Genomic DNA, 24608 nt, shown 5'->3' with positions numbered 1-24608 from the left:
CTCTCCTTGGCTGGAAGTGGGGCCTGTTGTGTCTTTGATCAGTTCTTACGAGAACACATGTAAATGCATGTGGACTTAACTGTTCCCTCAGTGCATTTCTGGGGACGCGTCTCAGCGGGAAGTCAGCTCAGCTTCCGAATCGCCCCTTCCCACCTAATGAGCCGCCGATAAGAGCAGAGACAAAGGGCTGTTTAACGGAGTGGGGGGTGGTGTGAAAGTAAAAGATTTGCTTTGTGAACAACAAACCAAACAGAGCCCACCAATGGTCAGGGTGTTTGGCTAAAGGGAGATAAACGGAGGCGATTTTACGCACAAGACTTTTACGCACAAACCCGGCGGGGAGCAGCTGTAGATTCAGGCTCTTCCAGCTATTTACGATTATTTCGGGCTGTTACCCTGAAGACACTCGGCCGGTGTGTGTGTGACCTGAGGCCCGGTGTTTTCCTCCTCAGACGTTGGGCAGAAAATGGAGTGTGTGCCTTTAAGGCGCCCGACTGCCTGTCGCTTTGTGCTGCGGAGAGACTGACGCCCTCTGGACACAGTGGACAGTGGAGCGGCGGCAGAGCACCATCCTGGAGAGGTTCAAAGAGAAAACACAGTCCCCCCTTAAAAAAGAAAAGTCGTGAACTTGTTAACAGCGTTCGGTAAGTTTCCACCCCCTTATATCCTCATGATTTCGCTGTTTTGCGCTCGATCGTGTGGCTGCGTGCGAGTGAAACTAAGTTTGGTGTTAGCGATGGACAAAAAAAGAAAAAAAAAAGGTTCAAGTCTGAGGGAACTGATGTTCCTCACATGTTTCCTCTCCGTCAAGTGAAAAGCAACAATGTGCAGCAGGCGGTGAAGCAGAGCAACAGGGTCGTTACACATGAAAATACATAGGTGAAGGAAGCTGATGTTGCCAGATGTGTGTGTGACTTTGAATGAAATGTGATGTTTACATGTCAATGCGTTGAGCTGCTCTACATGACAAAGCACTGAATTTGATTCTGTTAATACATTTGCATCCACTTTCAACAAGTTGAGCTTGTTTTTAGGCCTGAAAAACAGAAGGCAGGATAAAGAAAAGCTGTTTTTGTAGAAGATCAAATCTGGGTTGTTAAAAAGTGGCTTCAAGTCATTTCCTTCTATTTTTGCTGCATTTTTAACCCTTGTGTGCACGTTTTAGCACTTCAGTGTTTAGATGACTGACTGTGCAGCACATCCTACACTGTATGAAGCAAATCCATCATTTGTTAGAGTTTTAGTTCATGGATACAAAAGTAAACACAGGTTTTCAGGTGAGGTCTTGACTGGGTTCAGAATATTTTTTTCATGCAGCACTTCTACCATGGCCTTTTATCTATTATGCACCAACTTGCATCTCTTTACTTTTCCTCTTGTGGAATTTCAGTGGTCGGGTGTTTATTTGTCTTTGCCCTGTGTCTCCGATCTCCGAGGTCCTGACCTGTGTTCTTGTGTTGATGTAGGTGTTCCCAGTGCCGTGCCGCTGAGCCGTCAGGATGAGGCCTGGTCAGCTGATCCTTCCCACCGCTGCCGCCGTTTTCCTCTTCCTCCTCTCAGGGTTGTCTCTGACATCCGGCTGCAACAAGGCCCTCTGTGCGAGCGATGTCAGCAAGTGCCTCATACAGGTGAGGGACTGTTTCTGAGACTGATGGCTGTTGCTGGATAACAGCTGCACCATGGAGAACCAATGTTTTCCAGCCTGAGGCATGACTGCCCATACTTTTTGATTCGCAACCAAAGAGCACAACCCAGAATAGCCTCTGACGTGTAACGTTAACCCTCCCCACTAACAGATTCCAATTTAGACACTTTAAATTTGGGATATATACATGAAAAAGTGGTGTGTGCCTCCGAAAATCTCGTTACTGTTTTAAAAAAGTGCACAAAATCCCCATCACTCTTTTTTATTGACTCTGTCCCTGCTCATAAACAAGCTCCATCTTTCTCAGGGTATTTTGTGTTTGCAGAAAGATCATCTCTGATGATAAAAATGGGATGATCTTTGTAGATTAAAGTGGGAAATTTCCATACAAGTGAAGCCAAGTGTAAGCTTTTCATCCGACACTGTTACAGCTGTTTTGTGTAAACACAGATTGTAGTTTCTCTTGACAAGAACACAGATGAAAAACCGCCCGCAGCCGAAGTCAAGTTCAAGTGAAGAACAGAAGCAGAGTAGTCAAAGTCAAGATTTAATACTATTTCAGTTCGCGTGAAACGAGCAGCACAGATTGAACAATACACAGCAGAATTCCTTCGAATTGTAGCTCAACACACGGAGAAAAATACGTCTCAGCTGTTGTTATGTCTTTTAGCGTGTGCGTCGGTTTTGTCCATATATTTTTCATAAAGACATAGAATCCAGCTGGAGCCAAAGTTGAAATCGTCCCAAGCCCAGAACAAGATGGAGCTTTGGACTCGAGTAGAGCGATGGAATCTGTTGTGAAGAATGCAGATACATTCCTTTGATAAGCCAAGCCAAGTCAGGAAAGTTTTGTCTGAGTGAGGAGCAGAGAGGAGCAGAGAGGAGCAGTGAGGAGCAGTGAGGAGCAGTGAGGAGCAGAGAGGAGCAGAGAGGAGCAGTGAGGAGCAGAGAGGAGCAGAGAGGAGCAGTGAGGAGCAGTGAGGAGCAGAGAGGAGCAGTGAGGAGCAGTGAGGAGCAGAGAGGAGCAGAGAGGAGCAGTGAGGAGCAGTGAGGAGCAGAGAGGAGCAGTGAGGAGCAGTGAGGAGCAGTGAGGAGCAGAGAGGAGCAGAGAGGAGCAGTGAGGAGCAGAGAGGAGCAGTGAGGAGCAGAGAGGAGCAGTGAGGAGCAGTGAGGAGCAGTGAGGAGCAGAGAGGAGCAGTGAGGAGCGGTTCTGTTTTAGACACACCTGTTCTGTCTCTGTGAGACCAACACTGTCCAGGAGCAGGAGGTCACAGCAGAAACTGGTAGTTCTTTGATTTATTTTCACGTCAAACCCTCTGACTGTGTTTTGACTTTCTAACATCGTTTCTTCTGCGCCACATTTTCCCTCCCAGCTGAAGCACAGGGTGTAATGGACACAGGGGTGGAGCTGCCTCATTAACACTAATTCTGTCGTAGATTCTTGATATTTTAAGGAAAAAATGAAAAAAGGTGTAGGCCTGTCTTTCCACCACCTGTCAAGTTCAATTTGTTCTGCTGCTTCTCCTCGGCCCTGTGTGTGTGTGTGTGTGTGTGTGTGTGTGTGTGTGTGTGTGTGTGTGTGTGTGTGTGTGTTTAGTGGCCCTGCCTCTCCCATTAACATCTTTACTGTGTTTAACTTCTGGGGCTGTTTCACCTGTTTGGCACAGGACGTTGAGCTGTGGGAGGAAAAAAGTCAAATGTGGCCCTCATCTCATTTTGTGTCCCAGTCTTTAGGGCCACCAAATGAGCTAATATTGCATGGCCTGCTTTAGTTTAGTGTTTAGATTTCTTAGCAAATGTCTGATTATTTTGGTTGCCAAAAACAATTTGGCATGAAGGGGATCTGGGGCTTTTGGAGCCCATAGTAGCCTGGGACATCTAGGCAGTTGCCCCTTTTTGGACCAAGTAATCTGAAAGTGAAGTTTATGTCCAACCCAAAGATATTCAGTCTGCAATCACAACCAGCCAACACTCACATGTGAAAAGATAAAACCAGTTAAAAAAACAGATTAGTGCTGAAACGGACACATATTTCCATTATCAGTGTTTATGGTATGAAATGAAAAAAAGAACTGAATAAATTAGAAAAACATTTGCCTTAAGTGGCGTAAGTCTGTACAGCACATCTCATTTTGTACCTGTAAAAATGGCAAAAAAAAAATTGTTTCAGTAAATAATTTCAGCTTCTTTCACTATGTCACATCCTGTTGCACATTTACCCACCATTTTCTAAATTTTAAACCAATTCTATGTAAAATAATTCAGTCTTAGTAAGACATGAAGTTTGTTTTTGGCAATTTTGAATTTTCTGTGAATTTAATTTAAAGCTTTGATTTATTGATCACAATCTTTGGCCCCTTATTGCTGCCAAACCACCTGGTTTGGTTCGTCCTGGCTTCAGTGAAAATTCGAATCAGCAGAACATCTGTGGCTCTGCTGCCTTCTTTACTTCCAAGTGGCTTATTTCACCAGAGGAATCATTGCTCAGGACAACAAGCTCTGTAGCTTCCATGACCCCACCGACTCCAACTCGCTAGCTGTCAGAGGTGAGCGCCGTGATGCGTGTGCCGTGAAGGAGAAGCCTTTCCGCCTTCACCCTCTGTCGAAGCTCCATGTTGCTTGTGATTAGTGGATCTGGTGTCTGACGCTCACTTTTACGCTCTGCTGCCATCTCAAGTCATTTGTCTGAATTCCCCAAAACCCCTGAGGGTGGGAGAACATGAGAAGAGGAGGAGGAGGAGGAGGCAGGGGAGGCGAAGGTCAGGGGGAGGTGTGTGTGTGTGTGTGTGTGTGTGTGTAGGGGGAGGTTGGCTCAGGGAAATATACATTTGGGAGCCTGTGAAGTGTGCAGAGATTCATAGGCCGGCTCTGTCCAGACCAGGCTGTTGAGCGGGGTGGGGCAGCAGATTTAACACACTGCAGTGGCTGCTCGGCAGGACGAGGAAGCACATGTTCACTTTCTCCCTTTCTTTTGTCTTTTGCCTCTGTGCCGCTGAGTTATGACTGATCACAGCAGATTCTGTACTACAGGAAACCTAAAAAGAACCAGTTAAGTGGTGAGATAACCTTGGGCAGCAACTAAAGATTATTATAATTAGTTTTACTATTGTTTCATCAGTTCCCAGGTGTCAAGGCATCGTCTTCAAATTGTAATCAACAGTGCACAAAGATAGAAAATCACAAAATTCAATCACATATGAGAAACAGGAAACAGGATATTTTGCTGAGTAGATGATTTTTTTAATGATCCTTGTTAGGACAATAGTTGTTTGCAGACGGGAGAAGTTGATCCTTCTTTTTCTTCTTTGCTCAGAGTTTTGGCAGCTGCACATTTTCTGTTTCAGTTAACATTTAATTTGATTTAGTTTCTGTAACATCTTCTTGAGTGCAAATAGTGTTGTTTGTTTTTGCTTCGTGAAAAGAACAGTTTGGTGCCTTTTTGCTGATCAGATCATCAGATCAATGCCACATACTAAATATGAAGCTAAATATGGCTGAAATCCAATGTGCCTAATGTGGTCATGTTGTGTCTCTGTGCATCTCTGTGTGAACATGTTCTTTGTGTTTGTATAGTGATTGTTGTGTGTGTGTCTTTGTAGTCATTATGTGGTTGTTATCTGTCTCTTTGTGGCCCAGGGCCTGTTCAGTATAGTCAGTCTGTGTGTAATATGTTGTGTAGTTTTGAGTAACCAGTAAAAAAGTAGAATCAAACTATTTCCTGACATACAACAGTTCGTTCAACATGACACAGGTCGTTTTTGTTGGCTAAGAAAAAGCTGAAGCACATTTGCAAAACTAAAATACATGATTTTACATTTATGTTTGTGCCGAGATAAAAAACAAAACAAAAAAAAAAACGAGATACCAGATGTTAATTGGTGAGTTTTGCTGCCTGGCAGATATTTTAGCGAGTTAACTCCCTGTTGCCCATTTTTCCAGTCTTTATACTAAACTTAGCCTCTTAGCTCCATCTAAGGTTGCAATCTTCTCATAACGCAAAAAATAATAATTGCTTCCCAAAATTAAAAAGAACAATTCAAAGTTGTATGTGGATTTTTTTTCAAACTTTGGATAAACAGTTTCCCCAGGCCAGGCCAGGCCAGGCCAGGCCATCATCCTTACAGCCCCAGCTTCTTGTTCCACGATATGCTTTTAAAAAGTTTTTCTGAAGTATGAGATGCTTGTTCCCCCCTGGGGCAGCTGTTTAGTGTTTTCTAATTCCACCTTTGAGAGTCCTAATTACTCATGGGATCAGATCTTGATCAGAGGTTTGGGGATGGAGAGGCTCATGATTCAGTGAGCTGTGTGTGGTTTTGCAATCCCTCACTGGTGAGTCACTGGAGAGTCTTTTATTATTTCTGAAACTGTTTACGTGTAGGAGATGGCTTCAGCAAAGGCACAAAGTAGGACAGAGGCGAAAAGAAATATAACAAGAGAAAAGAAAGAAGGGAAGAGAAAGAAAAGGGAGAAATGCAGGGGGAAAGTGTGTTGTTGGAGGGAGCAGCTATGTTCTGTTCCCCAGGTGTTTTCTTCTCCCTCCTCCTGTTTCTCCCCCACCTCCCTCGTCGCAGTGACCTTGACTTGGAGGAATGTGCTCCCTGTTCAGAGGGAAGAAAGAGACTCTCCTGGCAGTCTTACCCACTTTTCAATCCCACCTACTCCTTTTTAGTTTTGTTTTCTTCACTGTCCCCAGAGACGAGCTGTACTGAAGCTGAAAAAATCACGTTTTTATGTTTGTAGATGAGATTTGGGATCAGCAGAGGTTTTGTGTTTTTTGGACGTTTGCAGAAGCTCATGTTAAAAATAGTACTTTCCTTCTTCAGCAGCACAAAAAATTAACTGCAGGAGTTGTTTTGTGTTTGAAGTCAAGTAAACCGTGGTTATATTCTCAAATAGCTCTTTTAAATCCACTAAAATGTAAATCCATTTTCAGTCTGTCACAGCAGAATTCATTCTTAGATTTAAGTCAGACTTAGTCACAAAAATGAGAATTTGCTGCTTATTGCACCTAAAACTGTAAATAATAGATGCAGGAGGTGCTGAAGCAGAACCTGTTATTTTTGTTAGATATTTATAACAGGCAGTTTGGGAAAAATTGTATGAGTCATATGAATTTATTTTTTTGTTTGTTTAAAACATCTAATTGTCCGTGTGTTGCTGTTTTTTTTTATTTTCTGCCTTTATTGTGGAGTGTTGTTTTGTTAGAATGTAATTACAGTTGATGAGTAAAATGTAATTATGGGGCAATGAGACAGAATCAGGCAGGTGCTGCATATTCGCACAGCCATGAATTTTCCTCTGCATTGAAATGAATCACCTACACACACACAAAAAAAAACACTATTAATATAGTTTTCATGTCCGTGTGTTTCTTGCCTTGCATGGCACAGAAAGAAAAGAGAAAGAGGGGGTGTGTTTCTTATCATGTCATTTTAATAGTACTGAGACTTGAAAGTCATACATCTTATATCTTATCTCCAAAGACTTAAACACTCCTCTGAAATGCGTTACGCCGAGTGACTGTTCAGAGCTACAGTGCACAAACCATTTGAGAAAATAATCTGATTGCATGTCAGTACCTGCTCTGTTCACCAGGGGAAACACAGAGAAGGTCTGCAGTGTTGTTTTCCTCAGTTATCGCTCCGTCTGCTCTGCGGACGGGATAACATACCTGGATAGATGCCACACATGCCGCGTGCAGAGTACAGTCGCTCTGTCTTGTAATGGCTTGTGTGCTGGGATTGTTACTGTACGTGAAGCAAACCAGCTGCTGCTGTGTCTGTTCTAATGATACATCTCCTGTTTGTTCTCTTCTTGTGCTCTGTGATTTTTAACACTGATGCCACCACTGCACCACTCAGGCCCTAACTGAACTCACACTCATGAGCTGGATTAGTCTTAGTATTTGAAATACACAATGATAGTATGTGAAAAAATGACTGATTTAACTATCTGGTCAACAATGAAGCTCAAAATGAAGAAATTACAAAGCAATAAATGCTAACTAGGCTACTGTTTTGGATTTTAAACGAAATGTAGTTTAGTCATTTGTTTAACTCTAAAGTTTTGAACAACTCAAAAATACACATTATCTGTTATACAACATTACATGTTATATTTCTATAAAAATCCTATTATCCTATTGATTATAAACATTTTATTACATATTTCAGTTTCTTAGTCTCATAAGTTCTTTTTGATGCATCAGAGACTCAGATATCAGATATTTTATATGTCTATAATAATAATTAATAATTGTCTGATTTTTCTTACATATAGGATTTTAGTTATTAAAATATGTAGTTTATTAATGATGCTTTGAAGTCATTTCTGGATTTTGTCACTCGGTCTTGTTTTCTGTCTTGTCGGTCTTTCTGTTTTGCTGATGCATGTTTGCTTATTTGTGTGTTTCTTTCAGGAGCTGTGTCAGTGTCGTCCTTCCGACGGGAACTGCTCCTGCTGTAAAGAGTGCATGCTGTGCCTGGGGAACCTTTGGGAAGAGTGCTGCGACTGTGTGGGTGAGTGCAGGGACTAGTTTATTAGCAACATATTTTAAAGCTGACGGCAAGTGAGTCAGCGCAATTTTGCACTTGGAAAACATGACTGTTGAGCTCAGGCTTCTATCCACAGAGAGAGTGCACAGGCAGGACACGAGATGACTGCTGACCTGCAAAAGCCATTAGTGCTAACAAAGATTACACTGGAGTTGTATAAATTGGAATTTGCCGTGTTTGTAAGTTTTTTAGAAGAATTTGTAAAGCACAGTTAAAACTTAAAAATGAAAGCACAGGAATAACATTGAATTTAATGGTAAAATAGCGCAGGCAAGGCATGTTTGCATTTTCTTTTCAAATAACACACCATTTCTTTGAGAAAATTAGGAAATTAAATGACTAGAACTTCAACCAAAAGACACCTGAACAAGTCAAAATCTTACTGGGAAAACACAGAGATTAGATTAGATTAGATTAGATTAGATTAGATTAGAAGAAGACACATCCAGGAATAGTTCAAAAGACAACAGGACTGATTGAAGGTGGACAGTAATGAGAGTGAATCGGATCTAATTTCCTGTGAACACCTGTAGAGAGATCTGCAAACAGCAGCTAGAAGACGCCCTCCAAGTCAAACCTGTACGGGAAAAAGAGTCTGGTTTAGATACAGTATGTGCAGTGTAAACAATAAGCAGATATCTGTAGTATATCAGCAGCCATCAATGAATCAGTACAATACGGTGCAATAGAACAGTAAGGTTAAATGCAGTTGTCACTGAGAGTTGCACAACAATTCTGGCACTGGTTTCTTTCCATACATGTGACACCTCAGTAATGTCTCACTCCTGTTGATATCTGTCACTTTGTCCCTGCAAAAAGCCTCTGAAACATGACATCATGGCTTTAATGCACTTGACAGTTGAGAAGAGCACGGCGCTCGACCTGTCCAGAGTGTTGCTGCGCTGAGACAAAATGAGTGTGAGGCAAGTGGAACCAGATACTGAAAGTGTCAGTGTGGAGGTTAATGTGAAGCAGAAACCCGTGGGGCCGCTGTTTATCAGGGCACAGGAAATTAAAGGAGTATCGTCAATATTGTACATGCACATATGGCCAGGAAGACGTGAAGTCTTCCAGAAGATCTAAAGAAGGAGCAGGTAGAGAGAGGGGGCAGGGAGGTCGAACTTTGATTTTTAGTCTATTACTGAGCTGTGGTGAGGATCCCAAACAGCTAGATCTGTGAAACATGAAAAACCTTTGGCAGGTTGACTCCCCTCTTCATCTGTAACTCACTCAGCAGGAAAGAATAGGGCACATTTGTGAAATCACTATGATAATTACAATTTTTAAAAAAAAGTCAAAGGGCCCTTGAACAACCACATGCGGAATCCCCCCACCCCTGTTACATGACGCCAAGGCTGAAAGTGTTGCATCATTTGTAATCATGTTACATCAGTTTTTAATCATTGCCCATGCCTTTGTTATCATTTTGTGTTTCTGTATAGTTGTTATGCCTTTCCTTTCAGTCATTTCAAGTCTTCATGCCTGTTTGCGTCTCCCTGTAGTCGTTTTACGTCTCATTTCGCTTGTGATTTGGAGTCTGCTTTGGTATGCTCCTTTGGTCACATTTTCTGCCTCTTGATGGTTGCTTTGCCCTGATATTTAGCTGTTTTATGTGTCTTGCATATTTTTGTGGTCTTTATGTGCGTCTGTGGTCTTGAATGTATTGCATCATTTGTGATCATTTTGCATCTGTTTTTACTCATTTTAGATCTAATTTTAGTCATATTGCATGACTTTGTGGTCCTCTTGTGTTTCTTTACAGTTATTTTGCTTCTCTCTTTAGTTGTTTCACATTTGGCATGGCTCTTTTTGTCTTTGTGGTTGTTTGACTTTCCAGAAATGTTAACTGTCCTGCACCTGGGCGTTCATGAGCAACTACCTAACACCCTTTCAGTCAGTTAAGGGGAGCAATGCTGTGTCACCCCCACCCTCTACCCGAGTCCTGGTCCTGCTCCTGCAAACCAGTAGGCTCTCAGATCAGCTTTGACAGACAGATATTGCTGTACGTGCTGACAACAAGGCTTTATTAAAGCTCTTTCATGTGGAACACAAATACAAGCATCTGACACTGAGCGCTGGACTCACTGCTGCTGCACAGATGTTATGGCGGTGGAGTTTTCCTGCTGGACCGCCTTTTACAATACACTGACGACAGGCTTGGAGTATAAGTATATATGTCTTTTTTCCTTACAGTGCAACGAGCACTTTTAGTTTCCACTCGAAAGATGTTATCTGTGCCACATGTTGGCTACTTTGAAGTGTGTCTCTGCGAGTGGTTAGAGGAGCGCTGGGGAGAGTTTGTGTTTTAGAGGAGGGAGGACACAGAGGGAGGACCCATGTGTACGTTTAATCAAAAACAGCTGCTCTGGCTGTGCTTTAAGCGTTGGTTTGTAATAGAATTCCTCTGTCAAACTCTGTTCCCCATTAAACGGTTTACCCTTTAGCTCTAATTGACTTTGACTCATTTGACGTGTTAGACAGATAATATCTGAGGATGTGAAGACTTTGTCATGTGATTACTACTGTTTGGATATTAATGAAGTGTTAGAAAGACCCTAATTGAGAGAAGATACTCAGACAGCCACACTAGTCAAGGCTGTAGCTGCGTCCTGAGTAATGTCTGTGAGTTTGGGAGGTTAAATGACATGAAGAGTTTACTCAAACTGGGTTTAAAAGACTTAGTCTTAAGTCTTAAGTGGTGACTGTTTTTAGGCAAAACAAATTAAACTTGAATAAATGTTTTTAATTGACTAAAACAACATTTACATCATACTGTAGGAAGTAAAAATTCACTTTTAAAACATTTGAATGAACCAGTAAAAGGTAAAAAATGGTCTCTCTTATTTTAAATACTTTAATAAAAATGGTGCAGATTTTGCTTGGTGATTATTGGCTCTGAGAAGCTGAAATCCCCCCACTGTGGATGAAGTGACTCTTTAAATTCTTCTTTCATCTCTTTGTGTCAGGGATGTGTAACCCCAAGAACTACAGCGACTCTCCGGCCACGTCAAAGAGCACCGTGGAGGAGCTTCACCGCCCGATCCCTTCGCTGTTCCGTGCCCTCACAGAAGGCGACGCACCGATCAACATGATGGTGGTGTCCTTCCCTGTCGCCGAGGAGCTCTCGCATCACGAGAACCTGGTGTCTTTCCTGGAGTCACTGGACAACCAGCACCAGAATGTGTCTGTGCCTGGCAACAGCATCCACACCAGCTACGACACTCAAGGTAACACCAGACATTTTTTAAAAGCAAAATAATATGATGAAATGTCTTTGTTCACACTTCAGCAGCTTCTCATATCCATATTAATCCAGATATTAAAAATATAGTTCAATGTAAAATGTGTCATGGGTCAAAAACGTGTGACTAAGTTCAGTAACTGAAATATTTGGTTTTATCCTCAGTATTTCTAGTTTGTATTGTTAGTATTTCTTCTTTGTACCTACATCCCAAAGCATTTAAGAGGAAAATACTGCAACTAACTATGATTTTCCTTATTTATCACTGTGGTGATTACGTTCTCAGATCTCAGTACTTCTGCTGCTGCCTAACATGGATCCTTCAGTTCTAAGAAAATTTGAACCAAAGAATTTGTATCAAGTTTAGGAGTTTTTCACTGGAAAATAGTACTGAAGGTGACATTTTAAAAAAAATCATTTATTAAGCAGTAGACTGTTCAGATGGATAGATGTCACTCTGGCAGTGGAGGTGTTTCCAGTATTGTATGTCATTTTATGTAATCAACATTCATCAAATCTAAAGAGATGATTTGATAATAAAATAACTGTTATTAGTGGCCCTGCTTGAGAAACGTTTTCTAATATACAGACTCTTGTTGGTTTCAAACCCCTGTATACGGCCTTCATCAGATCCACATCATTAATAAAGTTTGTGCTTGAGTTACGCTACACGAAAATAATAATGTAGTCGCTCTCTGGTCCTGTCAAGTCTCCAGCTCAGGTTGGAGTAACAGGACTGGCAGATCATCAGTTTAGGGGACAGTAAATTGTTGTTCTGCTTCCATTTTTTATTTTCATTTGCAGCTGTTTTGGCTTTTTCCCTCTAAGCTGGTGCGTTTTTCTATAAAGACAGTCATAATTGGAGCGTTCTCACAGAGCTGAGCAGTTCACTCATTAATCCCAGCAGAGCATATGGTCATACTTAGTTGCAGCAAATTAATTTTACCCCTGAAGAAAAAGTAAGAGCACTGAGGGTTAAAGATAATTATTTTAAAATGTTACTTTTTTCATACTCCACGATCTCTGGATCTGTGACTCATATCTTCTATTCCTGTCCTGTTTTATTTCAGAAAACATGTGCACTGTGGTCTACTTTGATGACTGCGTGTCGATCCGTCAGTGCAAACTTTACTGTGAGTCAATGGGAGGATCCAAGTACCGCTGGTTTCATAACGCCTGTTGCCAGTGCATCGGGCCTGAGTGCGTAGACTATGGCAGCAAGGCTGTGAAGTGCATGAACTGTCTCTTCTGAAATGTGGGCACATTTGGTACCAAATGTCTGGGCCATACCAGAGGACTAAGGGCAGAGGAAATTCTGACTATGACTATGTTTTAGCATTCCTCAGTTACCTTGTAAAATACCCCCTAGGCCAAGGCTGACCAAGTCCAGTCCTCAAGGGCCACTGTCCTACTTGTTTTTCAACTATCCCTGCTCTTCTAGTTTCTGATTGGCTGAACACACCTGGTCCAGGTAATCGGCAGTGGGTAGGGAAGGGATAGTTGGAAGACAAGCAAGGCAGCGGCCCGAGCGGACTGAAGTTGGCCAGCCCTGGCCTAGGCCCTTCCTTCTACCCCTGCAAATTGTTTTTTATTCTGCTGTTAAGTTTTACTGTATATTTTTAGATATGTTTTCAATAGTTTTTTTTACTAGAGGTGTATATGAATAATGTATTTTTACAATTATGGTCAGCTAAATCCCAATCTTCTGCCAAATAAAGAAAAGATGGTTGACATGGACTGTTTTGTGTCACAGAAAGAAGTCAGATTAGTGTATTTTGTTAAAATAATGTGTAAAAAGTTCATAGTGTGAATGGAATAGTAAATGTTTATCTTCCAAGTTGCCTGTCTCCTGCCCTAATCTTAGCCTAGTGTCAGGAAACGCATAATTTCCTGGGGAAACAAAGTTGTTTTTATACCATGCTGGTCCACAGGTGTTCCAGTGCTCGCTGACCGTGTAATGCAAGCAAAGAGGAAAGGGAACATATACTGATGCCAATCTTTCATCGCCACACACAAACGCTCTTTGTAATGCCAGTGCTTTTTGAAAAGGCAGCAGGGTGCCCTATCACCGATTCTGTTCCCAGTTGGCATGCAACAGCAGTTTGCAGAGACTAATGTACCAGACACACAATGAGAGCTTGTTTGTCTTTTTTTTTTATGATCTTGAAGCATGACCTCATTTCACCAGTGCAGGTGCTGGGTGGTTTGGAGGAGACGGCGCTAACAAAAAACAGGACCAGAGTGGACGACGTACTGACATCGTTTATTTATGTAAAAGTACTAATGCAAAATAATAATTACAAGTAAGAATCCTGCATGAAAACATAATACTGGTTAAATAAAAGTACAAATGTTTTGTCAGCAAATTGTATTTTAAGTATCAAAGTAAAAACTATGTGATTCTAATATGATTAATGATGCATCATTGTGTAAGCAGCTGCTTGAGTTGGAGCTCATTTACCTGCTTCCTATAAACTTCACTAATTGGGTACAGTACACGAATCTGTTTTAAGTTTTTGGACTTTGGATGGAATTTTTGCTTTGTTCTATGAAATATTTGTCAGGTCTGACTTAAATGTAATAAGGGCCAGAAATACCTTCTGATTTTCTGTAATAAGTTAAAAGGTTTATTAATTAAGCTTTTCTTTGTGTAAAATCTTAATATGACTTAACTACAATTGTAAAATACATGTAGTGGAGTATCAAGTAACAAAGGTATGCTACTTTTGGGTATGTGGAATAGTAGAAGCATAAAACACTAAAGTACGAGCACCTTAAAACTGAACCTACAAACAGTACGTGAAAGTAGTGGGTGAATTTCTGCAGAGGACTAATGCGTTTCGCCTGTGTGGATGACCACCAGTCTTCTGGGGCCCACCACAGCATATGGGAGTGTGTATGAGCATTTTCCTCAGATTTACATTATATTTGCTTTGTAAAAACATTGTTTGACAGTTTCTCTTGTCCACGTGCTTGTAGAACAGCGAACTTGTGGTTGCGATCAAAATGATACCACAGTCTAAACATCCCTCATTAGTTCCAGATTCATCTTGCCCATGAAGCCTACACAGATTATATATATATACATTTGCGGTAGAAGCTTCGAGGAAGTGAGAGTTTTCTTCCCGAACTACATTTCCTATCATACGCTTATGCTCCCGCGCAAGCGCAGATGGGTTTATTTAGTATACAGACAGCCGGAAGCTTGAGTGTAAAATTGACGGAACGGGACAGTACTTGGTAAAGTTTCTGAGCTTTTGTGTTTTGCTGGTTCAGCTACATTGCAGCAGATGGGAAAGAGAGTTTAGCACATGTAGCTCAATATATATCTGATGCTGGTTTTGTCCGGACGGTTCAGCGGCTTTAGTCGTGGCGGATATGCAGGCTAATGAGCTAGCTTAGCAGGTCGGCAGCTAGCTGCATTAACGTTAGCATCTGGGCCCTTCCATTCAGAGGAAATCTTCTACTTTCTGACCGGTTTTAGAGTAAATATACTGCAGGACAGGAGTACAGAAACTAACCCCAGTGTTTTATAGTACGATGATGACATGTGATTGTGTTGAATTAGTTTTCTTCTACAAAGACGACTTGAAGAAATTGGAGAGGATAATCTTCCCACATCGGAGGAAGATTTCAGACTATCAGACAGGCTTTATCAGTATTTTGTGTTAGTCCATGTTTAGCTGCTGCTTCTCATCACTTATCATCTTTGTCTATCACAGTTTCACACTATTAATGTGTTACAGGAGATTTTCAACCTGCTGGTAGTTTGAGAATCATTTTCCCGGGATTAGTAGGATCAATTTATAAACTACTGTAAACACATTGCACCATAACACAAGGTACCTGAATTATTCTTCTTTCCAAAACCTGCACAGTTCGCCTCTTATAAAAAAAAAAAACACACAAAAAAAATCTAACAATATTTGAAGTGATTGTGAACTGATGATTTATTTACGTGCACAATATGTGCAGGTGCGTCCATGAGCAAAGTAATAACCTGCATAATGAGTCACTGACATATCAAAGCAATTAGCAACTCAAGGAGGTACACCACAGAGAGTAGGACTACAAAGGTAATACATAAAAAATTAAATCGGAACCTTAAAATGTTGTACTAAAAGTATCTTACTATTCAGTCATATAAGGCAATCTGCCCACACAGGCACTGTATTAAACTTTTAATATGCCACAAAAACGAATGTATTTGTGAAGAATATTGGGACATAACAAGAAGAGTCTAAATTTGAAATGTTTTACTTTGTGTTCCTGACTGTCAAATATCCAGTTAATCAGATTAACAATTCACTGTAGTCATTGGGATGATCCTGATGAATCGATCTTTCTGTTGTTCATCAGCGATTGTGTTTTTGCTGACTGTGGACATTGGTATGCCAGAAGTAGAACATGGAAGATGTTATTGTCTATGTGACAGAGCCCCATCTGGTGGGTGGACCTTACTGTTGCAGTTGTTTTGTTCATTCAGTCATCTCCAAACTATTCACGATGAAAGAAAAATATAATAATAATTAACTTTATTTATACAGGTAAAGGTAAAAAGTGCTTAACTTTTTAATTAAAACATTAAAACACTGCACTGAGGCAGCTAAAATATCAGTAAAATGGAATGTCCAATAGTAACATACCATAAAAACAGCATTTAAACAGGTTTTGTGAAATAACGTGCCACTGGTTCTGCAACTCTTGTATTTACAAGCAGGAAGTGCTGCAGCTTTGTTTGTTCTGCTTTTAATGGTCTGTATACAAAATGTTTGGACCTGATTTACAGATCAATAGATATAAATAATGTCTATATACTAATGTATGTTAATCATGTCCTAATTCAAATGTATTTAAACATTAAAGAAAGTGAGTTATTCAAATTGTACTTATTCACTTGTTCTAAATGTGTGTGGCTGCTGCCTGTCACATAAGTAACATCTGGATAACAAGTGAAGAAATGTAGACCTGCTCTGAGCTGAGCAGAAGGAATCATGAAAGGATGTTTGAGAAACGTATCTGAGAACTCTTATGCTGCTTTGTATTTGTTTCAGTACCTCATATTTCTGCTGCAGGTGTGATGGAGAGGTGATGTGCCAGCCAGAGGAGTAATCAGGCTAAAGCAGCCATGACTGAGTGCTTCCTGCCCCCCAGCAGCAGTCCTGCTGAGCAGCGCAGGGCTGAGCACCCAGGGAGCGTGGCCCGTACCCCCAGCTCGGAGGAAATCAGCCCCACAAAGTTCCCAGGGTTGTATCGTACTGGTGAGCCGTCACCACCTCATGATGGCCACCACCACGAGCCACCTGACGCCTATGTCTCAGACGATGACAAAGAGCACAGCAAGAAGAAGAACAAGTTCAAGAAGAAGGAGAAAAGGAGTAAGAAATAATCTTAGAATTTGAAGTTGAAAGTTCATTATTTACATTAGAAATAGATGTTTCACCTGCACAAGGTCATTTAATGGACATTTTGCTTTCAGCTATTTTTTTGTCTTTACTTAAGCTAAAAGAAATGGCTCAAAGCTGACACAGGACCATAACACAACACAGTATAGTGTGTGTGCTTATAGCAGAAAAATCAAAAAGCTGGATACTTTATCCTCACAAGCTTTGTTACTCTGTCATTTTTATATGTTTGAATCTCCTCATGACTACTTCCTCAATGTTGTATGACTTACGTAACACAGAAGGATATTAGTGTTTTAAGGAGTGGTTGAGAACAGAATAACCGAGTAACATTACGGTAATAGCTGTTGGGTAAAAGAAGGCTCATGTCATCATGTTGGTTGTCCCAGTGAGAACCCTCCTTTACCAAAAATGCTTTTCACTGAGTAGTCGACAGGTCTTTGTCTGTTTTGTATCAGGATTTTTCCATGTACAGTGAGACAGAGGAAGAGATGGATAGCTTCAGGGCACACCCAGAGATCCCAGGGAAGGTGTGTCTCAGGCAGTGGTGTGATATACAGGGATTGTTCAGCGGAAACCTAGAGTAGAGACGATTATAGGGGACAAAAACTGTGTAGAGGCCACTCACTGTCTTTGAGATTTTCTTGTAGCTGTTTGTGCTGAGGAGAAATATTTAAATTGGTTTTGGAGAGGAGAGGCGTAAGGTGCAGTGGGAGCTCTGCTAAATCAGTGGCTGACCTTGTTTCCAAGTCCCATTCTCCCCCTCCTCTGCTATCTTCTCTCTCACACATCGCTCTTCCTGTTTCTGTTTCACTGTTATCGTTGTTCTGTTGTAGGAGGAGGATAAAAACAGTGGCGTTACTCCCCTCAAATCTATTTTCTGCTTCTTCTTTCTCTTTCTTTAACTCTAACAGCGGAAGGATACGCTGCCTTTCAGGAGGACAGCTCAGCTGACGAAGCAGAGAGTCCATCCAAGATGAAGCGCTCCAAGGGAATCCATGTGTTCAAGAAGCCGAGCTTCTCTAAGAAAAAGGAAAAGGACTTCAAGGTGAAGGAGAAGGGCCCCAAGGAAGACAAGGCCAAGGACAAGAAGTCTAAGGACCTGACGGCTGCAGATGTTGTTAAACAGTGGAAGGAGAAGAAGAAGAAGAAGAAACCAACAACTGAAGCAGAACCAGTCCCGGTGGAGACCCCCACCTTCAGGCCCATCTTCGGAGCACCTCTGGCTGAAGCCATCAAGAGGACAGCTCTGTATGATGGCATCCAGCTGCCAGCCATCTTCAGAGAGTGTGTGGACTATATTGAAAATTATGGCATGAAGTGTGAGGGCATCTACCGGGTCTCAGGTAAAGAAAACTGGGATCTTGTTGATATGACATCTTGCAAAATGCTTGTAAAATGCAGAAAATAAAAAAAAAAATAGTATGTTACTTTTTCCAATTATTTTATTTGTCTGATTGATCAACTTCTCTTCCTCTCAGGTATGAAGTCCAAGGTGGATGAGCTGAAAGCGTCTTATGACCGGGAGGAGTGCCCCTGTCTGGAGGAGTATGACCCCCACACAGTGGCCAGTCTACTGAAGCAGTACCTTCGCGAGCTGCCTGAGAACCTGTTGAGTCGAGAGCTGGTCCAGCGCTTTGAGGATGTCTGTGGTCGGCAGACGGAGGCTGAGAAGGTGACGGAGTTTCAGAGGCTTTTGTCGGAGGTCTCACCAGAAAGCCGACTTCTTCTCACCTGGCTCGTCACGCACATGGACCACGTCATTGCCAGAGAGGCTGATACCAAGATGAATATTCAAAATATCTCCATCGTCCTCAACCCAACAATACAGGTTAGAGAGGAATGACAGACAAAGCAAAGAAAATGGAAATTGAGATGAAATATTGCAGAGCAGCAACAGGCAAACTAAACATCAAAGACAAGTATGCAAGTTTAATTCAGGCTCAACTCTACCCAAAAGATAAGAAACCTCCACCTAGCAACAAACCAGATGAGTTATAATTGGATCAAACACACAGTTTTTCTCAGAAACCCTGGCCCAGTTTAGTGAAGCTAATTTATTCCCGTTGGGGGCAGTCTCTGTGGCTGCTCCACTTATACTGAACCCACAGCAGCAATAGCCACAGCACTGTTAAATAAACATTTCTTTCAGTTAATGAGAAAAATTGATACAGTCAAAATTTACATTGGTCTGATAAAGAAAATACAAAGACCGCTCCACTTGCAATGCAAACCTAGATGCAATCTGTGTATTGGCATGTAGCTTTGGGCTTTGTTTTCACTGATTTGTTTATCTCCGTTTAGATTGGAAATCGCGTTCTCTATGTGTTCTTCACTCATGTGAGGGAGCTGTTTGGAGATGTAGTCCTGAAGCCAGTGGTACGGCCGCTTCGCTGGTCCAACATGGCAACGATGCCGGTGCTGCCCGAGACCCAGGAGAGCATCAAAGAGGAGATCCGACGGCAGGTGGGTTGAGTCCTGCTGCAGTGTCTGTCTTATCTTATTGAGTGTACATTAAACAGACCTATATGAGAGGGGTGATACGATAACCATTTTAATTCACTTTTTTTTTAACACCTTTATAAACTAAAACATTTTGTTGAATTAATTAAATTAATGAAATTGCTAAATCATATAAATATCTTTTACAAACTAACGAAGAATGAAAATAACTGAGTAGCAACTGTTATTTATTTTTTGCTAAAGACACTTGACCCGAACAGTTTATAGGGAGGCTGCTGCTTTCTACACCTGCTCTGATGCCTTTGGTTAAATGTGCTGTGAAGTTTAAAAACATCATTTATTTGGGTCACTTCTACATTTTAGTTACTTCCAAATAAGCAAATAATACAAGACTTTAGGAAGGCATTAAAGTGTTTCACAATAGATACAGTCATTCAACAAGAATTTTGCAAAGTAAACCTCTTCTGTTTATAGTACATTGTCCTGTCAGCAATATATGTCTTCGCTCCTGTTTCACAGTTAGTCAGGACTTCATGTTTTGTCACCATGTGTTCCAGAGGTTCCTGTCATTTAGTTTATATGCCAGAGCACAGATCACACTGCAATATAAACACAAACTGGAAACATCCTCAACTTTACATTCCATCTGTGTTGGAGAAAATAAAATGCTTGAGGTGGCTTTTAAATGTATCTCTGTATGTGTATGTGATGTAAAATCTCATGAAGATTATTTTCCTTTCACAAGAAATGATGTAGAGGAGGTTAAATTTGAATTGAATCTCTTTTTCTCAGCTTCTGTATCTAACCTTTCATTCATGCATCCCAGATTTAAGTTGCCACTGATTACTCTAAGGAAGACTAACAGCTTTTAAAATTGTTACATGAATAATGGATTCACACGTTGACTGTTGCATTAAAATTGTTTTGGATATTAGTGCCAGCTAACTTTTGTCTTGAAACATGCATGTGTGTGTTTTCAGGAGTTTCTACTAAACTGCCTACACAGGGACCTGCAGGCAGGGGTGAAGGACTTATCCAAAGAGGAGCGACTGTGGGAGGTTCAGCGAATTCTAACAGCTTTAAAACGCAAACTGAGGGAGGCCAAACGTCAGGTTTGTTTTGTGTCCAAATTATTTATTTGTGTGCGTATGTCAGCATATTTCATTTCTTTTAAGGGCAGTTTTAATAATTGTTTTTCAGCTAAACATTTGTCCTTCACTTCTATATTAGTGAGACTAAACAACAGAAACAGTTGTCTGTGCAATGAAGTACAGTCCAACATTACAAAGTACAACCACCAAAATGAATCAACAACTCCTAAACTGAGCACGAAAACTTATTTGGATTATTTTGCACTTTGTGTCTTTTCTTTTCAGGAGTGTGAGAGTAAAATAGCCCAGGAGATAGCAAGTCTGTCAAAGGAAGATGTTTCAAAAGAGGAAATGACTGAGAATGAGGAGGAAGTTATCAACCTCCTCTTAGCACAGGTGAGTCAGTCTGACTCTTATTAAGCTGCATGTGTGCAAACCTGAAGTGCAATAAATTTATGTTTTCCGTACTTCTTATCCATAATCAGGAAAATGAGATCCTTACAGAGCAGGAGGAGCTGATCTCTCTTGAACAAGTGCTTCGCAGACAGATAGCCACTGAGAAGGAAGAAATCGAGAGGCTGCGGGCTGAGATTGCAGACATACAGAGGTAAGAGCTGACTGAGAGACTGTTTTCTTCAAAGCTATTATTATGATAAACAGTCAATACACATATTATATTATTTGTTAAGTGTAACACAGCATTGTTTGTTCAGTCGGCAGCAGGGTCGCAGTGAGACAGAGGAATATTCCTCAGACAGTGAAAGTGAGAGTGAAGATGAGGAAGAACTGCAGATGATTTTGGAAGATCTGCAGAAGCAAAATGAAGAACTGGAGGTGAGAAAAGAATACAGCACATAATTGATCCCAGTGATCATTCGTTAGTTACAGGAAATGTGTGTGTGTGGTGTGTGTGTGTGTGTTGAGTTTGATTACAACATGGTAGTAAAATTATTTCTATGGAGATTACGTAGCGCAAGTAAATGTGTAGCACAAAAATCTGACCATGGATACTTAGTTCAGTTATTTCCTTCATTCCAACACTCATTCACTGTTTGTGACTATTACTAGATGAACGTTTCTTTAGGACTATCTGGGTTTTGTTGCCCCATAGAACAAGAACACCCACCTCAACCAGGCCATCCACGAGGAGCAGGAGGCCATTTTGGAGCTCCGTGTCCAGCTCCGCCTCCTGCAGAGCCACAAGCTACAGCAGGAGCTGACTGTCCAGCCACCGGCCGAGCAGGCTGCACCCACACAGCCGAGCCCAGAGGCCCGCAGCGAGGAGCAACCCAAACGCTCTGTTACCACGTTGGCTGCCAGCTCAGACGCAGCTGCCTCGGCCAACGGAAAGACGGCTAAGGATCCCTCAAAGCCCTCGCCAAGCAAAGACAGGAGAGACACCAACATGTGAGATGTCGGTAGGTATTTGGTTTCTGTGTGCTGCTGTATCTCTCTGCCGCTGGTCAGTTGTCCTGTAGCATCACTCATTATCCACTGGAGATTGTATATTGCTGGATCATTAGTAGTACTAATACCACAATTCTGTCATGTTCTGTTGGTGTCCTGGCTCACCTCAAATACAGTTTTCCCATTTTCCCATGCAAAACATACACACACACATACACACACATACACACACACACACAAGAAAGTAGAGTAGCTGCTGGAGTGGACAACTGTCTATTAGTGTGAGAGACAAGGTGGGACCATAGAAAATTTATAGTGCCATGTCTGTATGGACGAGGACGAGGGGGCATGGTATGCCTCACAGTGCAAGGAAGGGGAAAAAAACAAAAGTTGGTGACAGTAATTTATTTTTTTATGTATGGGCTTAAGATAGAAGCACCAAATATGACCTATGTCCATTACCTAAATGAAAATGAGAGACCACTGTGCTATAAGTGAAGATGCCAGACTGGGCAAGTTTTCCCAGAGAACCAACTTATACAAAAAAACTCTTTAAATAATGAAGAATTTATGATTGGTCTATCTATATGTTATATATTTAAGTAATATTCTGAAGAGTACAGATTAGTAGGTATTCAAGAAATACATTGGTTTTTAATTGACAGCTTTTTAGTAATATATGAATATATGTATAAATACATTGTAGAAGCTTTCTTTTCTTTGGACAACAGATGCACATCGTGGTGTTGTACTTTACAACTGACCAGTGGATGAAAACCTGAATGGCAAACAAATATGCAACAAAAATACATTGATCACTGCAAAAACATAGACAAACAGCTGGAGGCAGCATTGTGTGAAACAGCACTAGCTCTTTGGTGCAATCGTCGTTTCGGTTATCTCTGCCTCTCTTGCACAAACAAGGAAACATGGGAAGTGACATTTCTCCAATTGTGTTATGTGACAGCAAATCTGTGGTGACATGTTTGTCTTCAGAATGTCTGCAGAAACACTCAGGAGGCTAATTTAGTTTTGTTGTGTATTTGATGTGTGGGGTTTTTGTACCTGGGCATCAGTTGGAAGTGAGTAAACACAACACAAGTCAATCATTTCATTTCACAACTGATCAATAACTGTTGCAAAGTACTGTCATTGTTCAGTGATATTTAAAGCAAAGGCTTACTTACAATTTAATGTAAATTATTGTAAAATTGCAAACATACTGTATTTTCAGCTCTTGGGTTTTGTCATGTTTTTTTTTTTTTTTTTTTTTTTTTTTTTAATATTAATGACCTGTAAAATGGAGGATGCTAGTGTGACTGTGCCTGCTGTGGTCATGGACAAATCTCGTCTGGACTCATGATTCAACGCGTTATTAATCCTGTGACTGAACCAGATAAGTGCTAAATTTGGCACAGAAGCTTCTCATAAGGTTATTTTCATATTGTTCCAAGCTTTTGTAGCTCATTGTTGCAGACAGAATAATGCGCTGAAGAATAAAGTGTCAGTGTGAACAATTACAATGAATCTCTCTTTTTCTCTGACAGATATTTCAAGGTTTACCTTTTGACTCAGCTGTGTTGAACTGAAAGTGTAGTCCATATTTAGTGCTTCCTATTTTGCATTACACATTCTCTGAATACTTTTTCCTATCACAGCCTGTAAATAAAACCTCTATTTATTTTGAGTAAGTGAACTGTTTATCTTGGAGATACTGGAACCACCCAACTCTTTGTCGTCGTTTTGGAAATTAGCTGCTTTAATAAAACAAAAACGGCCAAAACAAGACTGGATATATGGATGTATCGGTATGTGTTTTGTTGTTAACTTTTGGGAAGTGTTCACATAGTGTGGTGACCCTTTTGACTTGGTACCTACACCCTGTAGTTAAGTACATTTTCAAATACTTCAATATTGTCATTGAATGTTCCTTATACTGAACTGCATTTCAGGAAGTATCATATGTTTTTTTTCTCATGGTTTTAAGTATCATGGTTTTTCCCATGGTTTTAGTTGCTAGTGGTTTTCAATTAAATGACCAACCAGTGTATGAAGGGGTTTAAATTAGCATTCACCTTCACCTTCAAGTATAATTAGAAATTGCTGCTTGCAAATCCATTGATAAAAAATAATCCAATGATATAATGACCATGTTAGCAATTTTTCTGCATAATCCTACTTTTTATATTAATACCTGAATTACATGTTTCCTTAAAACATTCTTTATTTTTACTTAAGAGTTTTTCAAAAGTATACTACTTGTCTGTTGTACTGTCTTGGCAAGATAAAGTGACAACAATCAAGGAAAAAAGTAAGAGAAAGAAAATAAATTGAAGTTCAGATACACAAATCTGCTTTCAGATATACTACATATTTGTGTAATCCTTAATAATTTAACCTTTTACAGTAACAATATTTAAGTGAAACCATATGACATGTTTTGAGGAGAAATGTCTGGTGGAAGTGCTTCCACCTTTTTGTTGCCCAAAACATGACGCAGTGCCTCCACTAGACAGCATTTTTGTAAGTGGGTCATGAGCAGAAAGCTTGGAAATAACTTGATATTTACAGTGCAGTGTATTTCATAGTTTTTTAAATCCTAAATTGAAATCTGAAACTAACAAAACAGTTGATAAATAAATGTGGTTCAGTAAAAAGGATATTTCCTTTAGAAATGTAGTGTAGAAGTATAAAGCAGGTTAAATTAGAAATACTCTGGGTAATCTGCCTCACAATGCTGTTAGAATAATATACTTCCGTTTGCATTTTATTTTGAAAGTCATCAGAGGAAGTTCTGTTTGT

General features: G+C 40.6%; 2 protein-coding genes across 6 annotated transcripts; both read left to right on the top strand.

The window, feature by feature from the left end:
* Positions 1-165: 165 nt before the first annotated feature.
* On the top strand, positions 166-13173 carry twsg1a (twisted gastrulation BMP signaling modulator 1a). Its single transcript, XM_026312605.1, has 5 exons — positions 166-644; positions 1467-1628; positions 8064-8163; positions 11166-11426; positions 12511-13173. Exons 2-5 carry the CDS (start codon positions 1500-1502, stop codon positions 12690-12692), a joined length of 672 nt encoding a protein of 223 aa, XP_026168390.1. The 5' UTR covers positions 166-644; positions 1467-1499; the 3' UTR covers positions 12693-13173.
* Positions 13174-14616: 1443 nt separating this feature from the next.
* On the top strand, positions 14617-23323 carry ralbp1 (ralA binding protein 1). 5 transcript variants are annotated; one of them, XM_026314126.1, is made up of 10 exons: positions 14617-14680; positions 16516-16818; positions 17760-18191; positions 18327-18676; positions 19150-19311; positions 20289-20420; positions 20685-20795; positions 20885-21006; positions 21113-21233; positions 21511-21810. In XM_026314126.1, the coding sequence occupies exons 2-10, from the start codon at positions 16569-16571 to the stop codon at positions 21808-21810; spliced, it is 1980 nt and encodes a 659-aa protein (XP_026169911.1). In that variant the 5' UTR covers positions 14617-14680; positions 16516-16568. The 5 variants fall into 5 exon arrangements, with proteins under 5 accessions (XP_026169911.1, XP_026169912.1, XP_026169913.1 ...); XM_026314127.1 differs by having other exon boundaries at positions 14642-14680; positions 16495-16818; XM_026314128.2 differs by lacking the exon at positions 14617-14680 and adding an exon at positions 14723-15282.
* The last annotated feature ends 1285 nt before the right edge of the window (positions 23324-24608 follow it).

This window comes from Mastacembelus armatus, chromosome 17, assembly GCF_900324485.2.
Source record: "Mastacembelus armatus chromosome 17, fMasArm1.2, whole genome shotgun sequence".
Taxonomy (NCBI): domain Eukaryota; kingdom Metazoa; phylum Chordata; class Actinopteri; order Synbranchiformes; family Mastacembelidae; genus Mastacembelus; species Mastacembelus armatus.
The sequence above is the reverse complement of the archived record's forward strand: the minus strand, read 5'-3'. Positions and strand labels throughout refer to the sequence as shown.

Coding starts and splice junctions, on each gene's coding strand:
- twsg1a (XM_026312605.1), top strand. CDS start 1,500: ATGAGGCCTGGTCAGCTGATCCTTCCCACCGCTGCCGCCGTTTTCCTC. Junction 1,629..8,063: donor TCAGCAAGTGCCTCATACAG/GTGAGGGACTGT, acceptor TGTTTCTTTCAG/GAGCTGTGTCAGTGTCGTCC. Junction 11,427..12,510: donor CACCAGCTACGACACTCAAG/GTAACACCAGAC, acceptor GTTTTATTTCAG/AAAACATGTGCACTGTGGTC.
- ralbp1 (XM_026314129.1), top strand. CDS start 16,569: ATGACTGAGTGCTTCCTGCCCCCCAGCAGCAGTCCTGCTGAGCAGCGC. Junction 16,819..17,759: donor CAAGAAGAAGGAGAAAAGGA/GTAAGAAATAAT, acceptor TAACTCTAACAG/CGGAAGGATACGCTGCCTTT. Junction 20,796..20,884: donor TCAACCTCCTCTTAGCACAG/GTGAGTCAGTCT, acceptor ATCCATAATCAG/GAAAATGAGATCCTTACAGA.